The sequence below is a fragment of the Neomonachus schauinslandi genome, chromosome 12 (genome assembly GCF_002201575.2).
Source record: "Neomonachus schauinslandi chromosome 12, ASM220157v2, whole genome shotgun sequence".
Classification (NCBI taxonomy): Eukaryota; Metazoa; Chordata; class Mammalia; order Carnivora; family Phocidae; genus Neomonachus; species Neomonachus schauinslandi.
This window is the reverse complement of record NC_058414.1, coordinates 31,360,732-31,380,179: the sequence shown is the minus strand read 5'-3', so window position 1 is coordinate 31,380,179 and position 19,448 is coordinate 31,360,732. Positions and strand designations below refer to the sequence as shown.

General features: G+C 42.5%; 1 protein-coding gene across 1 annotated transcript; it reads left to right on the top strand.

Moving 5' to 3' along the window:
• Positions 1–592: 592 nt before the first annotated feature.
• Positions 593–14,819, top strand: SRI (sorcin). The gene is made up of 8 exons (XM_021689618.2): positions 593–669; positions 1,597–1,680; positions 3,942–4,011; positions 8,699–8,742; positions 9,953–10,100; positions 10,320–10,433; positions 11,602–11,660; positions 13,296–14,819. Exons 1-8 carry the CDS (start codon positions 619–621, stop codon positions 13,320–13,322), a joined length of 597 nt encoding a protein of 198 aa, XP_021545293.1. The 5' UTR covers positions 593–618; the 3' UTR covers positions 13,323–14,819.
• The last annotated feature ends 4,629 nt before the right edge of the window (positions 14,820–19,448 follow it).

Here is a 19,448-nt window from a genome sequence, read left to right as displayed (position 1 = left end):
CCCTCTGTCCTCCCCAGGCCACATCACGCCCAGCTTAACCAGGAGTTGACCGTGTCCCCTAGCGAGGAAACACCCGGTGAAATATGCAACCGCAAGCCAAACGCTCTTTTGCACACAGTTCCTGAAGTTTATTCCTGTTTTCCAAGGGCGTTTTCATATTTTTGATTTTTCAACGTCTCCTTCCCTCAAAGGCATCTAAGAGCGGCCCTACTGCATTCAGCCCCCTTCCTCACAAAACCGCACCCAACTTAGAGCCGGGCGGCCCAGACTAGTAAAGTTGTTTAAAATGTTTAAAAGTATCAGAATAGAGCGGAGTAGGAAGCAATAAAGAATCCCCGGGGCACCGTACCGGTGTTGGAATGTGCCATTCGTGTCGCGGGGAGGAAAGTCACCGCTGAGCACTGCGTCGCAGGTCCCAGGCGCTTGCGGCAGCCGGGCTTGCGCACGACCTGAGCCCAGAAGGCGCAGAGGCACGCCGAGCGCACGCAGGAGGCCGGGGCCCGAGCGCAGCGCGGTGCGGGGGGCGACTCGGGCGCGCGTCCCCCGCCGCCCGCGTGGTGTGCTCCGGGGCGGCCCCGGCGGGAGGGCGGCGGTGGCGGCGACGGCGCAGTCTGCACTATGGCGTACCCGGGGCACCCTGGCGCCGGCGGCGGGTACTACCCAGGCGGGGTAAGTGCAGCCCGCGCGGGCTCGCGGCCCGGGCGCGACCCTGGGACACCGAGGACGCCGAGAGGCCACACTGGGCCGCTCCGCCGGGGCGGCTCCCCGGGCGCCTCCCTCCCCCGGCTTCTCCCTGCCCGCTGCCTCGCCCCTGGCCCCTGCCCTTCGGCCTCATCCTGGGGTTCCCTCTTCTCAGTCCCTTCGCCCTGCGGGTGGCTGCGTGGGGCCAAAGCGCGGGTGGGTTTTGATCCGAGAAGCCCACCCTGTGGCTGGGATGCGCGGCGTGAAAATGTGCGAATTGGGGATTGGCTTCCTCCCCCTCCCGGTTTCCCCTGAGAGCAACAGCCATTTTAATCTCTAATGGTCCGGAGATCCACCTCCCCTCTTTAAAAGCAAGTGAGAGGAAAAAAAAAAAAGTCGGGAAAGACCGCGGGGGTAGGGATGGGGGGGGAAGCCCTCCGGGAGGAAGACCACCTCTCCAGGAGCCTGGGATACGCGTCGTCGTGGGAACTGTTTCCGAGACGGAATGTTCCTTTTGCGCGCCTCCCCGCCCAGGTGCTCGCCGCCGCATAGTCCAACCGAGACACCTAAGCCCGGCCTGGGCTACACCTGTCTCAGAACGCTTTGAAAAATACCATAAATGCTGTGAAGTAAAAGGAAAACAATTCTGAGCCCTGCGCTTAAGTTGCTTCACTTATGTAGATGTCACTTTCAGGACAACTCATTTTGGTCCAAGCTGCTAGTTTTTTCTAAATTCTGCTGAGGTGGGAATGGAAGAGAAGGGGAGGAATGATTGCAGTTAAAGCGTGCCCGGTGGTGGGGAGGTGAACCATCCGTGTGAAGGGCGGGCAGTTGCCTGGCTTTGCACAAAAGCATGCAGTGGTGAAAGAATAAAACTGGATTCAGCGGAATGATGCTTTTGTGTTTGTTTTACAGTATGGAGGGGCCCCCGGAGGACCTACTTTTCCCGGACAGACTCAGGATCCGCTCTATGGTTACTTTGCTGCTGTAGCTGGACAGGTTAGCTTTTCCCCTTAATATTAAAGAATTGTCAGAGTCTACGTTTGTATTAGCTACTGTTAGAGTGGGATGGAAAAAAGAACTTTTCCTCTGGAAAAAAATGCCTTTGTTTCTGTAAATGAAAAAGGAGAGAAGGAAATGTATAGTCATTTATTTATTTCTGAATATTCAGAACAAATTAGGACTGTTACCTGTATTTATGTAGGTTCACTTCAAAACTAAATTTGTGATTGAATTAGGGTCTGGTTAAATAAGAATGGGGGGCTGTAAATATACTGTGAAGATCTGTAAAGTAGAAAGATGTTTTTAGAACTATGAATTGTCAGGGTCCTTGGTGGTTTCCAGAGAAGAAATTCCAGGTCTGGTGAACACCTAAACCTTTGTTTGTACTACTTAAAGACACATACCAGTAATTATGTAGTCAGATTCTAATGGACACTTTCTTTGGGTTGAATCTGATTGTTAATCAGTTACCCCCTAGGAAATAGGTACTTATGTTAAAAACTTACCAGCTTCATAATAAGAAAGTTACTGCTCCTTTAGTATCAGGAAGTTAATCTTGTGGACAGTTTAGTTTCTCTTTGATGCTGATGCTGTTCTGGGTCAGCTCTTCATGTCCTTATAAGGTGTGGTGGCCTGCTGACCGAGAGAGAATGAAGGTTCCCTCCCTCTGGAGAACTTTCAGTTCTCCACCTTGAGTTGTAAGACAGGTGGTGGTGTACATTGGTGTACATGGTAAATCCACTGCTGGTATGACCCATTCCAGAAGCGATGTTTGCCCTTATGAATTCGAGTTAGCTTTGTATTGAACAAAAGCAAGAAATAACACAATCTTCATGTGAAGATGTTGTCCACTATTATGGGATAAAAACCCAAGACCACCTTTCAGAATAGCATTCTAAGAAATGTAGTTCAAGAAATTGAGTGGAAAATTGAGTCTAAAACTGAAAGAGCTTCCCTTTAAGTATCTGCTTCATCTGTGAATGATCTGTATCTTTGAAACCACAAGACAGGGCAAAGCTCAAGACTTGAGTTCTTAGATTGCCTTTTCTCCCGCCCTGTAAGTGACCCCACCTGCTTAGCTTGCAGCGTCCCGGCCTACATCAGCATATCCATTGTCTTTCAAATTATTGATCCTGCTCCTCACTTAGAATTGAGGATTTGGGTATTTTATTTTTAAATCCCTAAAAATAACATCTATCTGGTTCTGAACTTGGTCAGCCAATAAATAGGCCCTGGGAACCTGTATCTTCCAGATATAATTGTGGTTCTGGAAAAACCATTCACCACAGGTGATCACGAAGGCCTCTCTTTGTTTCATCCAAGCGTATTATTTACGAATGTCAGCTCTGTACCCTGTTCTGCCCTCCCTCCCCCCCCCCCAACAACCAAAAGCTAGAAAGAGGAATAAGACTTTAAGCAACTATATAAATAATTTTAAGTGCTTAACGGGCAGTTTCCTAGCTCAGACTAAAAGAAGAGTAAGTTCAAGACAGAAACTAGTTTTATTCATACATTAAAAAATATGTATCATTGAAGAAACTGAATTCACCTCAGTGTTTTATTGAAAAGAGGAACCTTGTACTTGAAAATTTAATGCCAAATCTAATCGAGGAATTTAGAGGAAAGGATGAAAGATACTGGTAATACTAAAGTATAGGTGTAAGCGGCTTTCCGACTTTGTGAATTCTTATGTAATAATTATTTAAAATAGAGTCTGAGGGCGCCTGGGTGGCTCAGTCGTTAAGCGACTGCCTTCGGCTCAGGTCATGATCCTAGAGTCCCGGGATCGAGTCCCGCATCAGGCTCCCTGCTCAGCAGGGAGTCTGCTTCTCCCTCTGACCCTCCCCCCCTCTCATGGGCTCTCTCTCATTCTCTCTCTCTCAAATAAATAAATAAGAATCTTTTAAAAAAATTTAAAAAAAATAATAATAAAAAATAAATAAAATAGAGTCTGAAATTGAATGCCGACTTTACTTAGGTATCGAGAAATGTATTTTTTGTTTATGGCCCTAATTATGCATTTGTGGAAGAGGACTTAACGATTTGTTTTTCTTTCATTAAATTATTTTTGAAAGTAGAACTGGGAAAGGAATACCTGTTTTTGGAAGGCATTCCTTTTAAAAAAAAAAGTCTCATGCATGAAAATGTTCATTTTCTTTGTCATTATTGCTGAAATAATATACTGAAAGCAAACAAAAAACTAGAAGGTACAAAGCACTATTATGATTCCTCTTCCCTTTATTTCCCCCCCCCAAAAGGATGGGCAAATAGATGCTGATGAATTGCAGAGATGCCTGACCCAGTCAGGCATTGCTGGAGGATACAAACGTGAGTTGACAGTCTCAGAATTTCTCTAGAAGTACTCTTGTGTTTCATATTTTAACTGTTACTTAGGATGATAACCTTCAAGGACACTGCGCTTTTCTGATCTAGCAAAAATTAGAATTTCCAAAGCTAATTTCGGTTGTTTATTATTACAAGATGTTAACTTGAAAACAGTTGTTAATAAGTCACGCCACACTACCTGCCTGCCAGTTGAGTGGGTCTCTTGGATTGGGAACGCGTGGAAGCCATGAGATAGTCTCTGTGGCCTCCCTCACAGAGAACAAGGTAAGGTGCTGAAATGAAATCCGCCAGGTCAGGTGTCATCAATGACAGGAGCTGACATTTACGGCTATTTGCCAAAAGTTGACTCTGTCCTGAGCCTCCTGGCATTTAGGGTTTTGGGTGGCTGGTCCTGTGCAGCTGGTCCCTGAGGAACCTGCCCTGCATGCCTAGTTCTGAGTGTTTGGTCCTCACCCCCTTCCCCGCAGTGGCTGGTCCCCACCCCTGGTCCTCAGGGAGCCACTTTGCACTCCTGCTCTCTAAGTATGCTGCTGGCAACGTGAATGCTTGTCGTGACACCCCCCAGGGCTTGCTTCATTTCTCTTTCCACTTCAGAGAACGTGTGCAGGCTAAGTTGGAAGTACCCTTCCTAATTTCCAAACTCTTTGCACTAGTCTTCCTTCTCCTTTCCTCCTCAGTTCCTCACAGCCTAGATCTGCTGCACTTACATCACCTTCCTGCCTTTTGAAAGAGCTCTTTGCCCTGAGTTGCAGAGGTGCTGCATTCGGACGGGACTTCTCATGGTCCCACACACTACCACATGCTGCTTTTCAAATCAGATCTTGACCATGACAAACACGCAAGGTAGAGAATAGTGTTTTGACTTGCCAACTTAGCCAGTGGTTAATTGAGACAGAACATCACCTCAAAGCCTTAGCTGTTGGTAAACTGTGGATTAAAATGCTCAAACCAGAAGTCACACCTGAAGATTTATAGTGGCATTTTTTAACTGTTTGACATGGCTTATTTACTAGATGGCTCTCTTTTTAAACTATTTGCATTTATATTTCAATCATCCTTTCTTTTATGTGACTTCAATATCCTATTAATATTTCCTAGTTGGAGAAATTAATATGAAAGAGGAACTTTGCATTTCTCATTTAATTTGGTCCTTTAAAAAAGAAGCACTTTCTAGATAGGGGATTTTTTTTTTTTTCCTGCTGTAGGAAATACATTTAAATTGTTCATTGTTAACCTCAAGCAGTTGGGGCTAGTGAACAAAGAATTCTGGTTTAATAGCAGGGTTTATGAAAATTAGCTATGTCCCAACATAAACTATTATTTTGTACCCTTTTGATAGAAGAGGTGTGGCAGGTTTTAAAATCTGACTAACAAATGGGTTGTATATCCTTGGAGAATAGTCCTTTTAAACATTTCATATGAGGAAATCATGGTTAGTGATGGTCTTAGATCACTGAGTTCTAGGGAACACATTTCCTGAGTCATCAGAACCATGGGATTGAATTTATTTGCTTATTGTCATCTGGTTGTGGAGGCTGTAATGAACCACAAAACCATCCTGCTTGTGAGGAGTCACGGTGAGTTTTATGATACAGAAGTTACACAACCATTGGTGTTTTTTAAACCCAGCTTCCAAACCAAAAAGCACAGATGGAGGTGAGGTGAGGGGCAGAGGGATATTCCAACCTAGTACCTACAGGCAGCTTCTCCAGGTTAAAAGGAAGCAGTCATACCCAGAGGTGGAGTTGATAGGAGAAGTTGCTCTAGTCTGTAAGAAAGTAATTCAGCTTCTTTTTTTCCCTTGAGTGTAGTTGTTACTCTGTGGTAAGGTTGAGAGAAACAACTGAAGGTAGGGTTTTCCTGCTGGGTCCATTACACTGTGGATTTCTACTAGAAGAAAAGATGTATCAGGGTGCCTGGGTGGCTCAGTCGGTTAAGCGTCTGCCTTCGGCTCAGGTCATGGTCCCGGGGTCCTGGGATCAAGCCCCATGTTAGGCTCCCTGTTCTGTGGGAAGCCTGCTTCTCCCTCTCCCACTCCCCCTGCTTGTGTTCCCTCTCTCGCTGTCTCTCTGTCAAATAAATAAAATCTTTAAAAAAAAAAAAAATGAAAAGATGTATGAGCATTCTAGTAGAATGAACAGGAGAAGGGAGAGAGTAAAAGTAAAATCAGCGCAAAGATTCTTCTAAAATTATTTAAAATAGAATTAGCATTAATAAAAGCTATTTCTGGGGGAAAAAAATTCAGCTAAAATTGAGCAAGAGTTTTCCCTATCCAAACTTACTAGACATCAGTGTTCTAGTTCATCAGAACTGTCTGGAATAGTGAATTTTCTGTTCATTCACTTTTGTTCACTGCGCATCTCATTCCCTCTCTTAAATCCTTCTCACAGAAGATGACCAGATTCCTGGGCTTCCTGGCACCACTGGATGTGGTGCCGTGCATAGCCCTGGGACACAGGGCAGGTGTTTGCTTCATGGCCCCTCAAAACCCTTGATTTAAAGTCAAACACAGGTGGGTCTGCCTAGTGTCTGTCAGGCCCTCCCGAGCACTGATTCTTCAACTTCAGTGGCATCAGCATCACTGGATTGCTGAGCCCTGTCCTAGAATTTTTCATTCAGAAGGTGTGAGGTAAGACCTGAGAATTTGCATCTCTGACAAGCTTCCAGATGATGGTGGTCCCAATTGACTAGCTTGTTTGTATGTGAATATAAATCACCTGGGGATCGTATTAAAATGCAGATTCTGATTTTGTTGGTTAAGGGCTGAGATTATGCAGCTCTAAAAGCTCCTAGATGATATTAACATGGCTGGTCCAGGAATCACACTTTGGGAAGCATCCTTGGCTGCTCACTGGAATCATTTGAGAAGCTTTAAAAAAACAGTCATGCCTGGGTTCCAGGCTCAGATATTTTGATTGAATTGTTCTGTGATGATGATGACTATATGTAACACTGTGTTGTGTACTTGAAAATGGCTACGAGAGTCGATCTTAAAAGTTCTCATCACACACGTGAAAAAGTTAACTGTGTGGGGTGATGGATGTTTTAACCAACCTAATTGTGGTTATCATTTTGCAGTATATATGTATATCAAATCATTACATTGTATACCTTAAACTTACGCAATGTTATCTGTCAATTATAGCTCAGTAAAGCGGGGGGAAAAAAAAAATTGTTCCGAGGTGCAGCCCCGGTTATCAGGATCTTTTAAAGCTTCTGGGTGATTCTGATAAGCATCCAGGGCTGAGAACCATTGGTCTGGATTAAAGAGACTTCATACCTCCACACAACTTAAAAGAATGAAGAATCAACCAACTCTTTCTCAAAAGTGTGGAAAAGTGTTGGCTCCTGTCACTTCAGAGAACTGTATCTGTGGATTAGATGGAGTCTGAAGGGCCAAAATAGAAATAGTTCCCTACCTTTTATCTAAGGTTCCAGGATATGCGAAACACAGGAATCTGTTAAAAGTGGAAAACCTATAGTTTGTAAGGTCTGGAGACATTACAGTACTAAGAGCTCAGATGTGTCTTAAATTCAGTTTGGTTGGAGATAAATATGAAGCTAGTAAGAGCTATAAAATTGTTAGTTCTGTGTGCCTTTTCACACACCTGCAGAATTTATGCCAGCTTCGCCCAGTGACCCTGGTCACTTCTGCCTTCTAGCCTTATATCTTCTTTGTATCTAAATATTTCCCCAGTCATCAGTTCCCATGAACACAATGCAAGATGCAAGGAATTCTTTATTTGGAATTTGCTAATGCTTAGGTAGATCATCAGTAGGCCCATTAACCAATAAGTATATTCTACTTTGGTTTTCTAAGTGAGCTATAGAAATTCCCTTGGAATACGCTTGAGCTGTACATAAACTCAAAAGGCTTCTGAACAGTGGCCACCCCTGAATTGGTCATCGTATCTTCCTCCAGAGTGCTCTTATTTAGCACAGTTCTGGCAAGCATATCTATCTGGTTTCATATATAAACTTACTGTATGTGAAAACAGGTCATAGGCTCTTCGAGGTAGGAGGTTACCATTCAGTGTGTGACATTTAAGGGGAAAGAAAGATACATGAACTATGTAATAGAATTAGCAAAACCAGCTATTTATAGCCTGTTAGGAGTAGGAACGAAGTAGCCCTATCTTCCGACTCACCATGGTGAATTGAATTCAGTATATTACAGTTTCAAAGGCAAGAAGATATATAAAACTTCAGGAAGATTATATTATAGAAAATGTTACATGTATCCAAGAACAGAGATAATGATGCGGTGAACTTCTATGCACCTGTCACCCAGCTTCACCAGTTAGCAGTGTGTTACCATTCTTAGTTCATCTGTAATCCTGTCCATTTTCTTTTGGAGCAAACTCTAGATATCTTAACATCCCCCCCCCCCAACTTCAAAACCATTATCTACCTAAAAATATTAACAGTACAATATAATACTTTTTAAAAAGATTTCTGTTAAAGTTGTTAAAATCAAATTGGGTTCTACAAGGAATCCTCTCTATCTGGAAAAAATCTTCAAAGCTCCATGTAATTTAGTTCCACATAAATTGAATAGCATATAAAAGTAGGAGTGTATAAATAGTTACTTTTCTAATTAATTTGAATATATGCAATGTAATGTGAATTTTTGAAACTTGTATTGATATGCATGTACTTTTCTTAACAGCTTTTAACCTGGAGACTTGTCGGCTTATGGTTTCAATGCTGGATGTATCCTTTACCTTGATTGCTGTCTGGAGGGTTTTTTCCTGATCAAAAAAAAAAAAAAAAAATTTTCTTCTTAAAAGAATTCATCTAAGAATTAATACCCAGTAAACACAAGGTGACAAATGACCACAAAAAAAGTTTTCTGAAATCATTAGCTTTTAAGATGTAACTTGGTGTGAAAAAGGAAGGGAGCTTAGTAAATCGAACATTGGTTATTCAAGAATTCATGGAAGCATCGAAGGAGGGCAAGTATAGAAATCAGGGTGGCAAGGAAGTTTTTTTGCCTTGTCGTCGTTTGCTCTGCATGATTCACACCTGACCTTCAAGCAATGGAATTTTTCACATCACAGTTGTTAGACTTGGTTTAGCTGGTGCTGACCCTGCACTGCCTTCCATCCCATCTCTTTTCCAAAAGTGAAAACCCTGGGTCTGGAAGGGCCTACCAAAAGGGAATGTTAGGGTGAAGACCCCCCAGCACCCAGCATCATAGCCCGGGGCCCCCAGAAAGTACAGCCCAGTTCCAGAAACGAGTGCTTTTCACTGGTTGCTCACCCGTGGCCACCTTCCTTCCTTGCAATCACATCACATCGCTTCTCTTCCCACAGTGAAAATACGTCCCCAGAGCTTTTTCTCCATAGGCCCTTTTCATTACATCACACTAAGAAGAACATACAACATTTTTTTTTTTTAAAGATTTTATTTATTTATTTGAGAGAGAGAATGAGATAGAGAGAGTATGAGAGGGGGGAGGGTCAGAGGGAGAAGCAGACTCCCCGCTGAGCAGGGAGCCCGATGCGGGACTCGATCCCAGGACTCCAGGATCATGACCTGAGCTGAAGGCAGTTGCTTAACCGACTGAGCCACCAGGCGCCCCTCAAAAGAGCCAGTCTTTTTTTTTTTTTTTTTTTTAAGATTTTATTTATTTGAGACAGCGAGAATGAGAGAGAGAGCATGAGATGGGGGAGGGTCAGAGGGAGAAGCAGACTCCCTGCCGAGCAGGGAGCCCAATGTGGGACTCGATCCCGGGACTCCAGGATCATGGCCTGAGCCGAAGGCAGTCGCTTAACCAACTGAGCCACCAGGCGCCCCGAACATAAAACATTTTTAACGTTTTTAGCCAAAAGAACATTAAATTCCTTTATCCTTCATCTTTGATTTATTCATTAGAAAATGTTGCCAAATAAAGAAGCTCTAATCCTTGATGACAGTTCAGAGAGATATGTCAGGCACAATGGGTTTCAATGAATTTAAAGAACTCTGGGCTGTGCTGAATGGCTGGAGACAGCACTTCATCAGTTTCGACAGCGACAGGAGCGGCACGGTGGACCCTCAGGAGCTGCAGAAGGCCCTCACCACAATGGGTGGGTACAGCCGACTCCAGCCACCTGGCCGTCGTTCTTTTTCATTTCTGAAACTGTTACCTGAAGGCAGTTTCTGTTGTCTAGAAGCAGTGTATATTCATAACCAAACACATACAATGCCTAGTGCATAGTCACAATTAAAATGAGTACTCCCAGGCTGAAAGAATTGTGATTATTTTTAATGGTCTTTTGTTATCCTTTAACTGTTTCCTTCCTCAGGCTTTCGATTGAGTCCCCAGGCTGTGAATTCAATTGCAAAACGCTACAGCACCAATGGCAAGATCACCTTCGACGACTATATCGCCTGCTGTGTCAAACTTCGAGCCCTGACAGGTGTGTTCTTCGAGGTGATGTCGACAGGGCCAGGAACACACAGTTCGTGTGACGTTTCATTTTCAGTGTTTCTGAACTTCTGTTGTCCGCGATTTCTCTTGCTTCCCCTAACTTCAGGGGCTTTCTAAACACTGCTATTAAACGTATCTAGCAGAATAATTGTGTTTTTTCAGAAATCCTTTCAGATTAGTGGTAAGTTGCTTTTAAAATAATCTTAACTAAATTTCACAAAAACGTTCCAAAACGTGATCACCTAATTTGTGCACTTTTGGTCAGAGTATGAGCAGTTCTGTGATTTCTCCCTAGAATGTAAACTATTTGAAGAGAGCGAAATTACTCATTTGTAGCTCTCTCTCCTAAGTCCTCCTGTTGGAAAGTAATTTAAAATGGTCATTTGTTTCAGAGGTATGGACTTCTTAGATGAGGGTATATGAGTAATCTCTATTTTCTATGCCCTCTTTTCTTTTTCTTTCTTTTGTATATTTTTCTTGTTCCATCCCTCTCTTTAGTCTTTTTCTGTCTCTTTCTTTTTTAAAGTAGGCTCCATGCTATGTGTGGAGCGAGGCTTGAACTCATGGCCCTGAGATCAAGAGTCAGACACTTAACCAACTGAGCCACCCAGGCGCCCCAATCTTTTACTCTTTTTAATACCTGGGTTTGTAATTTTTTTGCATCCTAACAAAAATATGAGGGCAGATTTTTTGTTGTTTTTATTTAAGTAAATCCTTTTCAGTAGCACAGAGCTCAGACAGGTGGAATATTTGATTACAGCCCATTTGCCATATTAGGGACTCTATCCATCCATTTCCTAATTAAACACTATCTGTGTGATAAAGAAGTTTGAAATTCTGTGTCTTCATTTCAACTTAGTAATGGCCTCAGAAGTCACATGGCTTTTACTGACTTTGGGATAAGGTGCTTTCTTCCAGTTCCACATTGAAAAAGACAGTTGGCTGACTTCTGCATTGGTGTATTACTTTGTTGTATATTAAATCTATTCACATTCATATAGTTGGCTTCTTTGCTGTGGGCTTTTGTTTATGTTGGCTGGTTTTACAAGTTTTACAACTCAGATGTTACTGTGGTTTGAACCCAATGCCAGAATAATTACCTGTTGTGATTTCAGGTGTTAAAAAATAACCATAAATTTTACTGTGGTGTTTTACAGATAGCTTTCGAAGACGGGATACTGCTCAGCAAGGTGTTGTGAATTTCCCATATGATGATGTAAGTCTCTGTAAATTCAGAACTGAGTAAGATGAATAAGATGTACACCAATTGGGGATTCCCTTTTGAAGTTAGCCATTAAGAGCATCTTAAAGCCATTACAACATCTTAAAGATGCTGTAATGAAGGATTAAATGATCAGGAGTTACCATTCAGAATTTATTAATTTCATTTATTACTAGTCTTATTCATAAACCACTGTTTGATTTGCATTGAAAGAGTTCAAAGCTGGTTCAAAGCCCAGCTGGTCCCACTTCCTGTCTGGGTCACGGAGGCAGGTTTCTTCATTGCTCCAAGACTGAGGAGAGGAAGTAGTAATGCCTTCTTCCCTGGGCTCTTGGGAGATGTCAGTCAGAAATGTCCTTGGAAAACACCATGCAGATGTTGTATCTGTTTTTGCCTTCGTTGAACAAATACCCCTGTCACTTACAAGTCCATTGAAAAGCTCAAAGCTGTACTTGACACACCCATGTTCTTCATTGAGGATGTAAGGCAGAGACTTCAGTCACAGTTTAAAACAGCGTATTTATTAAACCATCACACTAAATGAGATTGGACGAGGCCACATGACCAATGTGAATGTAGCCAGGTGCCATCTTGGATAGCCTTAGTTGGATATACACAAGAAAACTGGAGAGAGGTTCAGTTGTTTTTCTGTTCTTTGCTCAGCCATGGATTTTAAAAAACCACATTCAGAATGGAAAGCACCGTGATAACTGAATGCTCTAAAAGGTTTCTCTATTACAAACTGCAAGGGTGAACATATTTTCAGTTTGGCAGCTGCCACAGTTCTGATAATTTAAAAAGGCATGTGTGTAAATATGTTTATTTCTTCTGCTTAAAGGTGTGTTTTCATCCGTGTGCATTAGCGTGTCTGGTGACAGTCCCGGCCCTGTTTCCAAAGATGGAGAGGCGGCCTGTGCAGTGGAAAGTGCCTGGGCTTTGGCCTCCCACGGGGTTCCATGAGAGATTTTAAATGTCTTGATCCTCAGTTCCCCTTTACCTGAAAGGGATGATCAGCTTGGCTTTGTAGGAGTGCTGTGGGCATTAGCACACAGTGCCTCCCTGGGGTCAGAAGAATGACAAAATTGCTAGAAAAGCAGAGCCTATTGGGGCTTAGAGTGAAGCAAACATTTCACAGCAGAATACTAATGGCGTCTAAACCTGGGTTTCTGAATTGCCGAGAAAAGGTCATATATTCCGTTTCTGTGCATACATAGAGTTTCATGCTTAGGATTTATTTTAATAAAGCAGATTTTAAGGGAATAAACTGTTGAGGGTGCTCTGTGAGCGGTGGGATAATACTCTGGAGGCCCCCGTGTGATGGAACTGTTAGTTCTGAGTAGGAACCTTTCACCGTGGCCATTTCTCCAGTCTGAGATACTCAGAATTTAAATAATTCTTTATCCATTGAAGTAAGATCTGCTTTCTGTAAGAAGAGGAATGCACTGGGTTTTATATTAGACGGCTTCCCCTACAAAATGAACCTTTCCGCCCATCATGTACTCTGAATTTTAGAAAGGGATCTCTCGCGATCTGAAATTCAGATTAGAGAAACAAAACGTAAACAGCCTAAAAAAAAGCTACAATCTGTTGCGATGTTCCCCAGATAACGTGGACCTTTCTCTCTTTCAGTTCATTCAGTGTGTCATGAGTGTTTAAATCAAGAGGAAGCTGTATGAACAGAACCAACATTCCGACTGGAGTTCTCCTTTGCTCTTACCCTTTGCCTTCGGTAACGTGTGTAAACTTGCGGTGCCGTTTTTCCTTAATAGCTGTCATAAAGGTTTACTCCTTGCTGTACAATAGAAGTTTTTGGTATTGATAATAAACTCTTTGGGATTTTACAAATAGAAGGTCAGGTCTCTTAACACCATTTGGAACTTCCTTGAGACTTTGTCAGTGATGCTTATCTTCTGGCTAAGCCTCTTTTATGTAAATTTCGGTGTGCAAAATGTTTAAGTCACATGGTATATTTTTCACTGTAAGATTCGTAAAAATCTTCTCTTCATCAGACTACAGCTCCTGTCTCTTCCTAGAAGAGCTTTCATATGGTATTAAAAGCTTTATGCATGCAGTGTTCTTATCATGTAAATGATTTATACTCACTTGGATGCAGACAGAAACAAAAACCCATGGTAATCCACGTCAGGGTTCGCTTTAGCGGAAACTCAGCACCGGCATTTTCAGGCTTACACATTTTTGATGGCCACATCATTGTACAGGGAGCGTAAGTGATGATTTTCTCCTAATAACCCACTGATTCAGTTGTGTGGCAAATAGGATCTGTCGCCAAGTTCTTCTTTGTCATCATCCACCTAGACCTTTGTTAGCTCTACTTAAAAATCTTACAAATTACGAGCTTTGTGATGTAAAAAAGAAAACTGATTTTAAAAAAAAAAGAAAACCTAAGGGAATATAGGAAAATATTAACTATGGTCATTTTTGGCTTATGAGATTCCAGGTGACTGTAATTTCCTTTATGGTTTTCAGTACCTTCCAAGTTTTCTATGCTGTGTGCGCTTTCCTGTTAAAATCAGAAGATGATAATGTTTAAAATACTGATCTGTCCATTTCGATATGCCATGTGTTCACACTCACATTAAAAGATATTACACAGCAAAAGGACCGGACTGAGAGGACCACGATGTTGGTGCTGCCACCAGTGGGAGTCAGGGTCAGGAATTGCTTTTCTTCCTTCCTCCTACTCTTCCAAATACCCTCTGATAAACGTATTACACTTGGAGTGGAAGACTTTTTTTTTTTTTCCCTTACAATTTTTAAGCCATGTGCTTTTAAGATCTGGATTCTCATCCTGGCTGTGCCTCTTCCTGAATAATGTGATTTAATGATCTCAGATATTCTCAGCCTCAGCTTCCCCATCTTCGAGAAAGAGGTTAATGCTTACTTCATGGGGTAGTTCTCAATATGAAAAAACGTGTTGGTATAATAAGCACCAGTAATGTTTCTGTTTGTTAAATTTAAAACTGGCCTGGTTTGCTCTTTTTTGCAAGAGCGTAACAGATGAAACCGTGAAATTCGCCTCTTTTCTCCCTGCTAGCAGATTATGTGTCTTACTTCAGGACACAGTGTGAGCGTTACCATTCAGATGATCAGTTCGTTGTCAACCAATGAAAAAATAAAACATTTCTGAACATCTTCTGCCTCATTTCACTTGGTTATTTTTTTTCAAATATTGCTAAAATATATTCATAAGTATTCAACCTTAGCATTTCATTAGTATGCAACAATGGGCTACATTATCAGACCATGAGGCAGCCTGCTTTCTATTAGTGGTGACTCTGGGTTTCATTCCAGATACACTGTTTGTGAGGCCACAAAACTTGCTTGAGCCTGAGAGCTGTCCCACAAAGGGCCAGAGAGGACTCAGGACAAGGAGGGAGGGAACTCACCCTCAGAGTCCCAGCACCTGCTGTTGGCTTCCGACTCACCAGAATCCCATGAGGAAGTGACAGTTTAAGGAAATGGTAATCCCCTGGGTGACTAATGTGGTAAGGAAGAAGGCCCTTGCTAGCCCAATGTTATGGACCATATTTGAAATATCCCACCGCTTTGGTTAAGTCCCAAGGTATGCTGCTGCATCAGTCTTGGTTCTGAATTTGCTTTTGGATAAATGTTGAAGTATCAACAAAACTGTGTCCCTGGAAATATTCAATTAATTCCATTTTAATTACTGATACCTCGTAGCAAGGCTCCTTATCTCCTCCACTTTTGCTTTCACGGTTTCTTTCTCAAAGCATGGAGCCTAGTTTTCAGTATGTTCCTGCCCTTAGAAAGCTTCCTTCCCCTTGACAAATTTGACATATCCGTCCCCTTTCTTTAATTACAGCCAAAGTCTTCATTACAAGTGAATCTCGGGTTGCCCCATTTCTATTTTATGTTGGGTTCTGTGTTTCATTCATTATATACTTTCAGTGCAGCCTCACCCAATTCTTAAAACTGTTTCTTGGTCTATTCTTCTTAAAGCATCTAGCTGGAGCATGGTCAAGCTGTGAGCCCAAGCTGGACTACTTGAGTTATTTGGAGATTTAAGTTCCTCAAAAAATGCCAACTCAAAGCTTTAATTTTGGAGATGTGTGCTTTTAGTCCTGTGTTGCAAGAGATAAAGTACCTATATGTAACCCTTTCCAAGCACTCCGTAGGGATGTGGCTACAGGAAGCCAGGTGCTTCCTTGAGGACAGGTGGCATAGATTTGCACCCCAGCAGTCATATAGGATTCATCACAGCCTGCACTCCCGCTGAGCCAAAGTGGAAGGGGACTCCCTTTTCAGCATGATGTTCCAGGTGCTGCCTTTGGTCCATGAGGGGCAACGTGAGCTAAAACTTCTGCTATCCCAACTGACTTTGCTTTTCTTAGCTGAGTGTCTTACTGTTTCAGTGTTCACCTGAATTATTCTATGCCTAAAATGTTATAAGAAATGCAGCTATATGTAATCAGAAATTTTTTTAAATCTCATAATAAACATACAAATCCTTAGTCAATGACTTCTCTTTTTCTCACGTTAAAACAAACAGTACTTTGACGACCTGTAACTAATTTTGTCCTCAGCAGGCTGTGAGCTGAAGACAAGAAAACTAAGGGCCAAGGTGAAGACCAGAGGATGAAACGGGTGTGTGAGAGGCAGACAGCTGGGTGGACCAGTTTTTTAGGCAGTAGACTCATGAAGCTAGGCGGAGTCCGTCCAAGGGCCGATGCTTTAGAGTCTGACATGGGTTGAGCCGCCACCGGGGCTCTCGGTCAGGATACAGGAAGCGGATCCATCGGGGGCCCGGGAAGAAGTGCCTATGAGGCAAGGCAGGAGACTCGGCCTGCCACCCAGCTGAGGAAATTGTCCAACGGAGTGAGCGGCCAGCCTCTGCTAGAGGGTCTCTTGTTTCTTATCATGCTGATGGGCCCTTCCCGGACAGCGTGGACGAGAAAAAGAAGAAACAACCCCCTAACAGTACCTGACAGGCTTCCTAAAGACAAACGGTGACAGGGAGAACAACAGGACTGAAGGGAGCCCGGCATCAAAATAACATAAAATCTTTTATTGAAAGTCACTTCATTGGTGTTACAATGACAGTAACATAGAAAACTGTGGTATCTTTTCAGCTTCAGAAGTGAGTTACTAATAAAATGGTGCCAGAAATTTGAACAAGTTACAGCGACCTTTAAAAACAGTAAGATTTTGTTTACCTACAATAAAAGAACAACTTGATAACTTGAACAGCCATAAAACACATCATGCCTGCTCAGGAAAGCAGTTACCATATACCTTTCAGTTGGTGATTGCCCAAACCCAGTTACCTTTAAAATAGCTTAACCTGAAGTGCAGAGGAGCAGAGAGAATATATTAAAATGAAGCCAATCTTAAGTATATACACAGGATCACCTGGTTACCAAAAGTGAAATCATGCTGCTATTGACACTTGCCCACAAAGTGGCTTCCACTCTGTAAATGGGTATCACCCCTTAGAGATGACGGTTGTGGGCAACACTAACGCAGACCTACCTTGGCTAACCTATAAACTGCTATGTTTAGGTAGAATGCCCAGTTTCTAAAAGAAGTTGTCTTTTTGGGGATGCTAGATTGGAGGGGCACGTGTCTTCCAGCAGGTTAAAAAGGGACATACGTGCTTAGTTACCCTGAATAAACCTTTTGTTAAGCACTTTTGAAGTTAGTGTTAAAAAAAAAAAATTTCCATATAAAACAAAGGTGTTGGGTCGTTTTTGCCCATTAAAAAGACCAGCTGTAGAATCACAGTCGGATATTGTGCTGGATTAGAAAAGAAAAGTGGGGTTTCTAATCAGGCAGTGATATACATGTATAATTTAGCAAGAATTCTTGTATTATTACTGAATAAATTATTAATTCATATCAGCACTTTCCATAATGTGTTATCTGGTATAACTTAGCACCGCTGTGTTTAAAGATTTGGGGGCTAGTCACATTATTTTAGAACTTGAACATTAGAACACAAAAATCCACCTCTGAAACTTTTTAACTGGAGAGGAAACTGTCCTTCATAAACTCTTTGACAACTTTACTGATGATTTTGTAAGTGCCTTAAGACCGCTCGTCTCATTGTATGCCTTTTTCTAAAAAACAAAAACACCCTACGTTTTCCCTGGTTTTGATTTCAAAGATACCCGAAAACATGAAATGATGCCGTGGAGCAAAACTCTGCCAGCCTTGCTTGAAGCACCTCTCAGTACAATACAGGTTTTATGAATAACACAGCAGGGACGCACCAGGCAAGAATGACTGGCCCATCTTGGACTGGCCCATTAAGTATTTATAGAGCCAACCACTCAGGAAAACTGCAAAGCTCATGGGTCTATTGCAGGCACTCGAGTAGCCCCCCTGTCTCCACTGCATCCCCAGTAACCACCTTCTGCACGCCTGGCTTCTGAGTTCATGCACATCTCCATTCTGCTCCTATGCCAGGACCAAATGCCCCATGACCTCCTAAGGCTTGCTTCCTATCCCCTCCCCATCCTGAAACACACCTGAGGACCAATCTCTCTGTGACTTCTGAAGTTGCATAATCCACGCCCAGTTGCCAAAGGGAGGAGACTAAAGGTGCCTCTCTCCCCCTATTCTGCACCCCTGTGGTTCTCCCCAGTGCCAGTTTAGCTGGGGAAAAAAAGGGACTTACCTCCATGACAGTGACAGTTCCTAGTCAGAAGAAAAGGGCTGACAAGCTACTGGTGGGGAACAACTTGGGAAGTGGGAAGGGTCTGGAAGCATCTCTCGAACTCCATAGAGAGGATGCTTACTGTTCGTCAGGCCCTGGATATAAAGGACAAAAATACTAGGCAGGTTCTTGTTTTTGAATGTTTTGTTTTTCTACTTATAAACTGAACCAGATGGCACTCCATTTTGGGGGCTCTGACAAAGCCATGAATAAAATGTGGACAGAAATATTATGCCCTGATTTCTAAAGTCTGCATCCAAAATCAGAGTAGTTTTATCCATTCAGAAAACAACTGAGGGGAAAAGCAAAAAAACTGAACCTCAAATTAAGCTCTATTCCATACAGATGTTTGCTTCTTAAATATATTTAAGCTAGCAGAATGAGAAATTCACCTTGACTCCACTGAACAACAACAAAAACGTGGGTGACGGTTTTAGGGGATCACCTAAGAAGTGAAAGGAAAAAGACCATTAGGACCCTGAAACGTAGACGGTACTCCCGCCAATGCAAGTCAGAGCATTTCCTGGAAAACTGATGGGAACTTACTGGTAGGTGGCATTTCTAATACGCTGCGCATGGGAGCGCCCTTGGCAGTGGCTAGCAGTGGTGTCCTGGTCAGGCTCTGGCTGCGATGGGCTGGCCATTCTTCGTCCCTTCACTCCCATAATGCGGTGACACATCTCTGTGCCCCTGGCCACTTGGCATCCTCCCAATGAACTACCCTTCCTTCACGTAGATGTAGAATAAAGTAAAATAGTCTTCTCTTCAGGTAAGGATTTATTATCATGTTGAACAACACAAGGGAATATTTAAAAACACTAAATATATAGGTTAAAACAGAACTACATGACAACAGGAAATGAAGGATGGATGAAATAAATAAACAAGCTTGATTTCAAAACACTTAAAGTGAGTAAAAATACCGTATTTCCTCTGGCCCACAGGTAATTATAAGAAGTAAAGAACAAAATCTAAAAAAGCAAAAGGTAAAGTAGCCACAAGAGACCTGGAACAATGGGCAGGAATGAATTATGCAAATCTGCAAGGGAATCAATGGAAAAAAAAAAAAAAAAGAAATGTAAGGC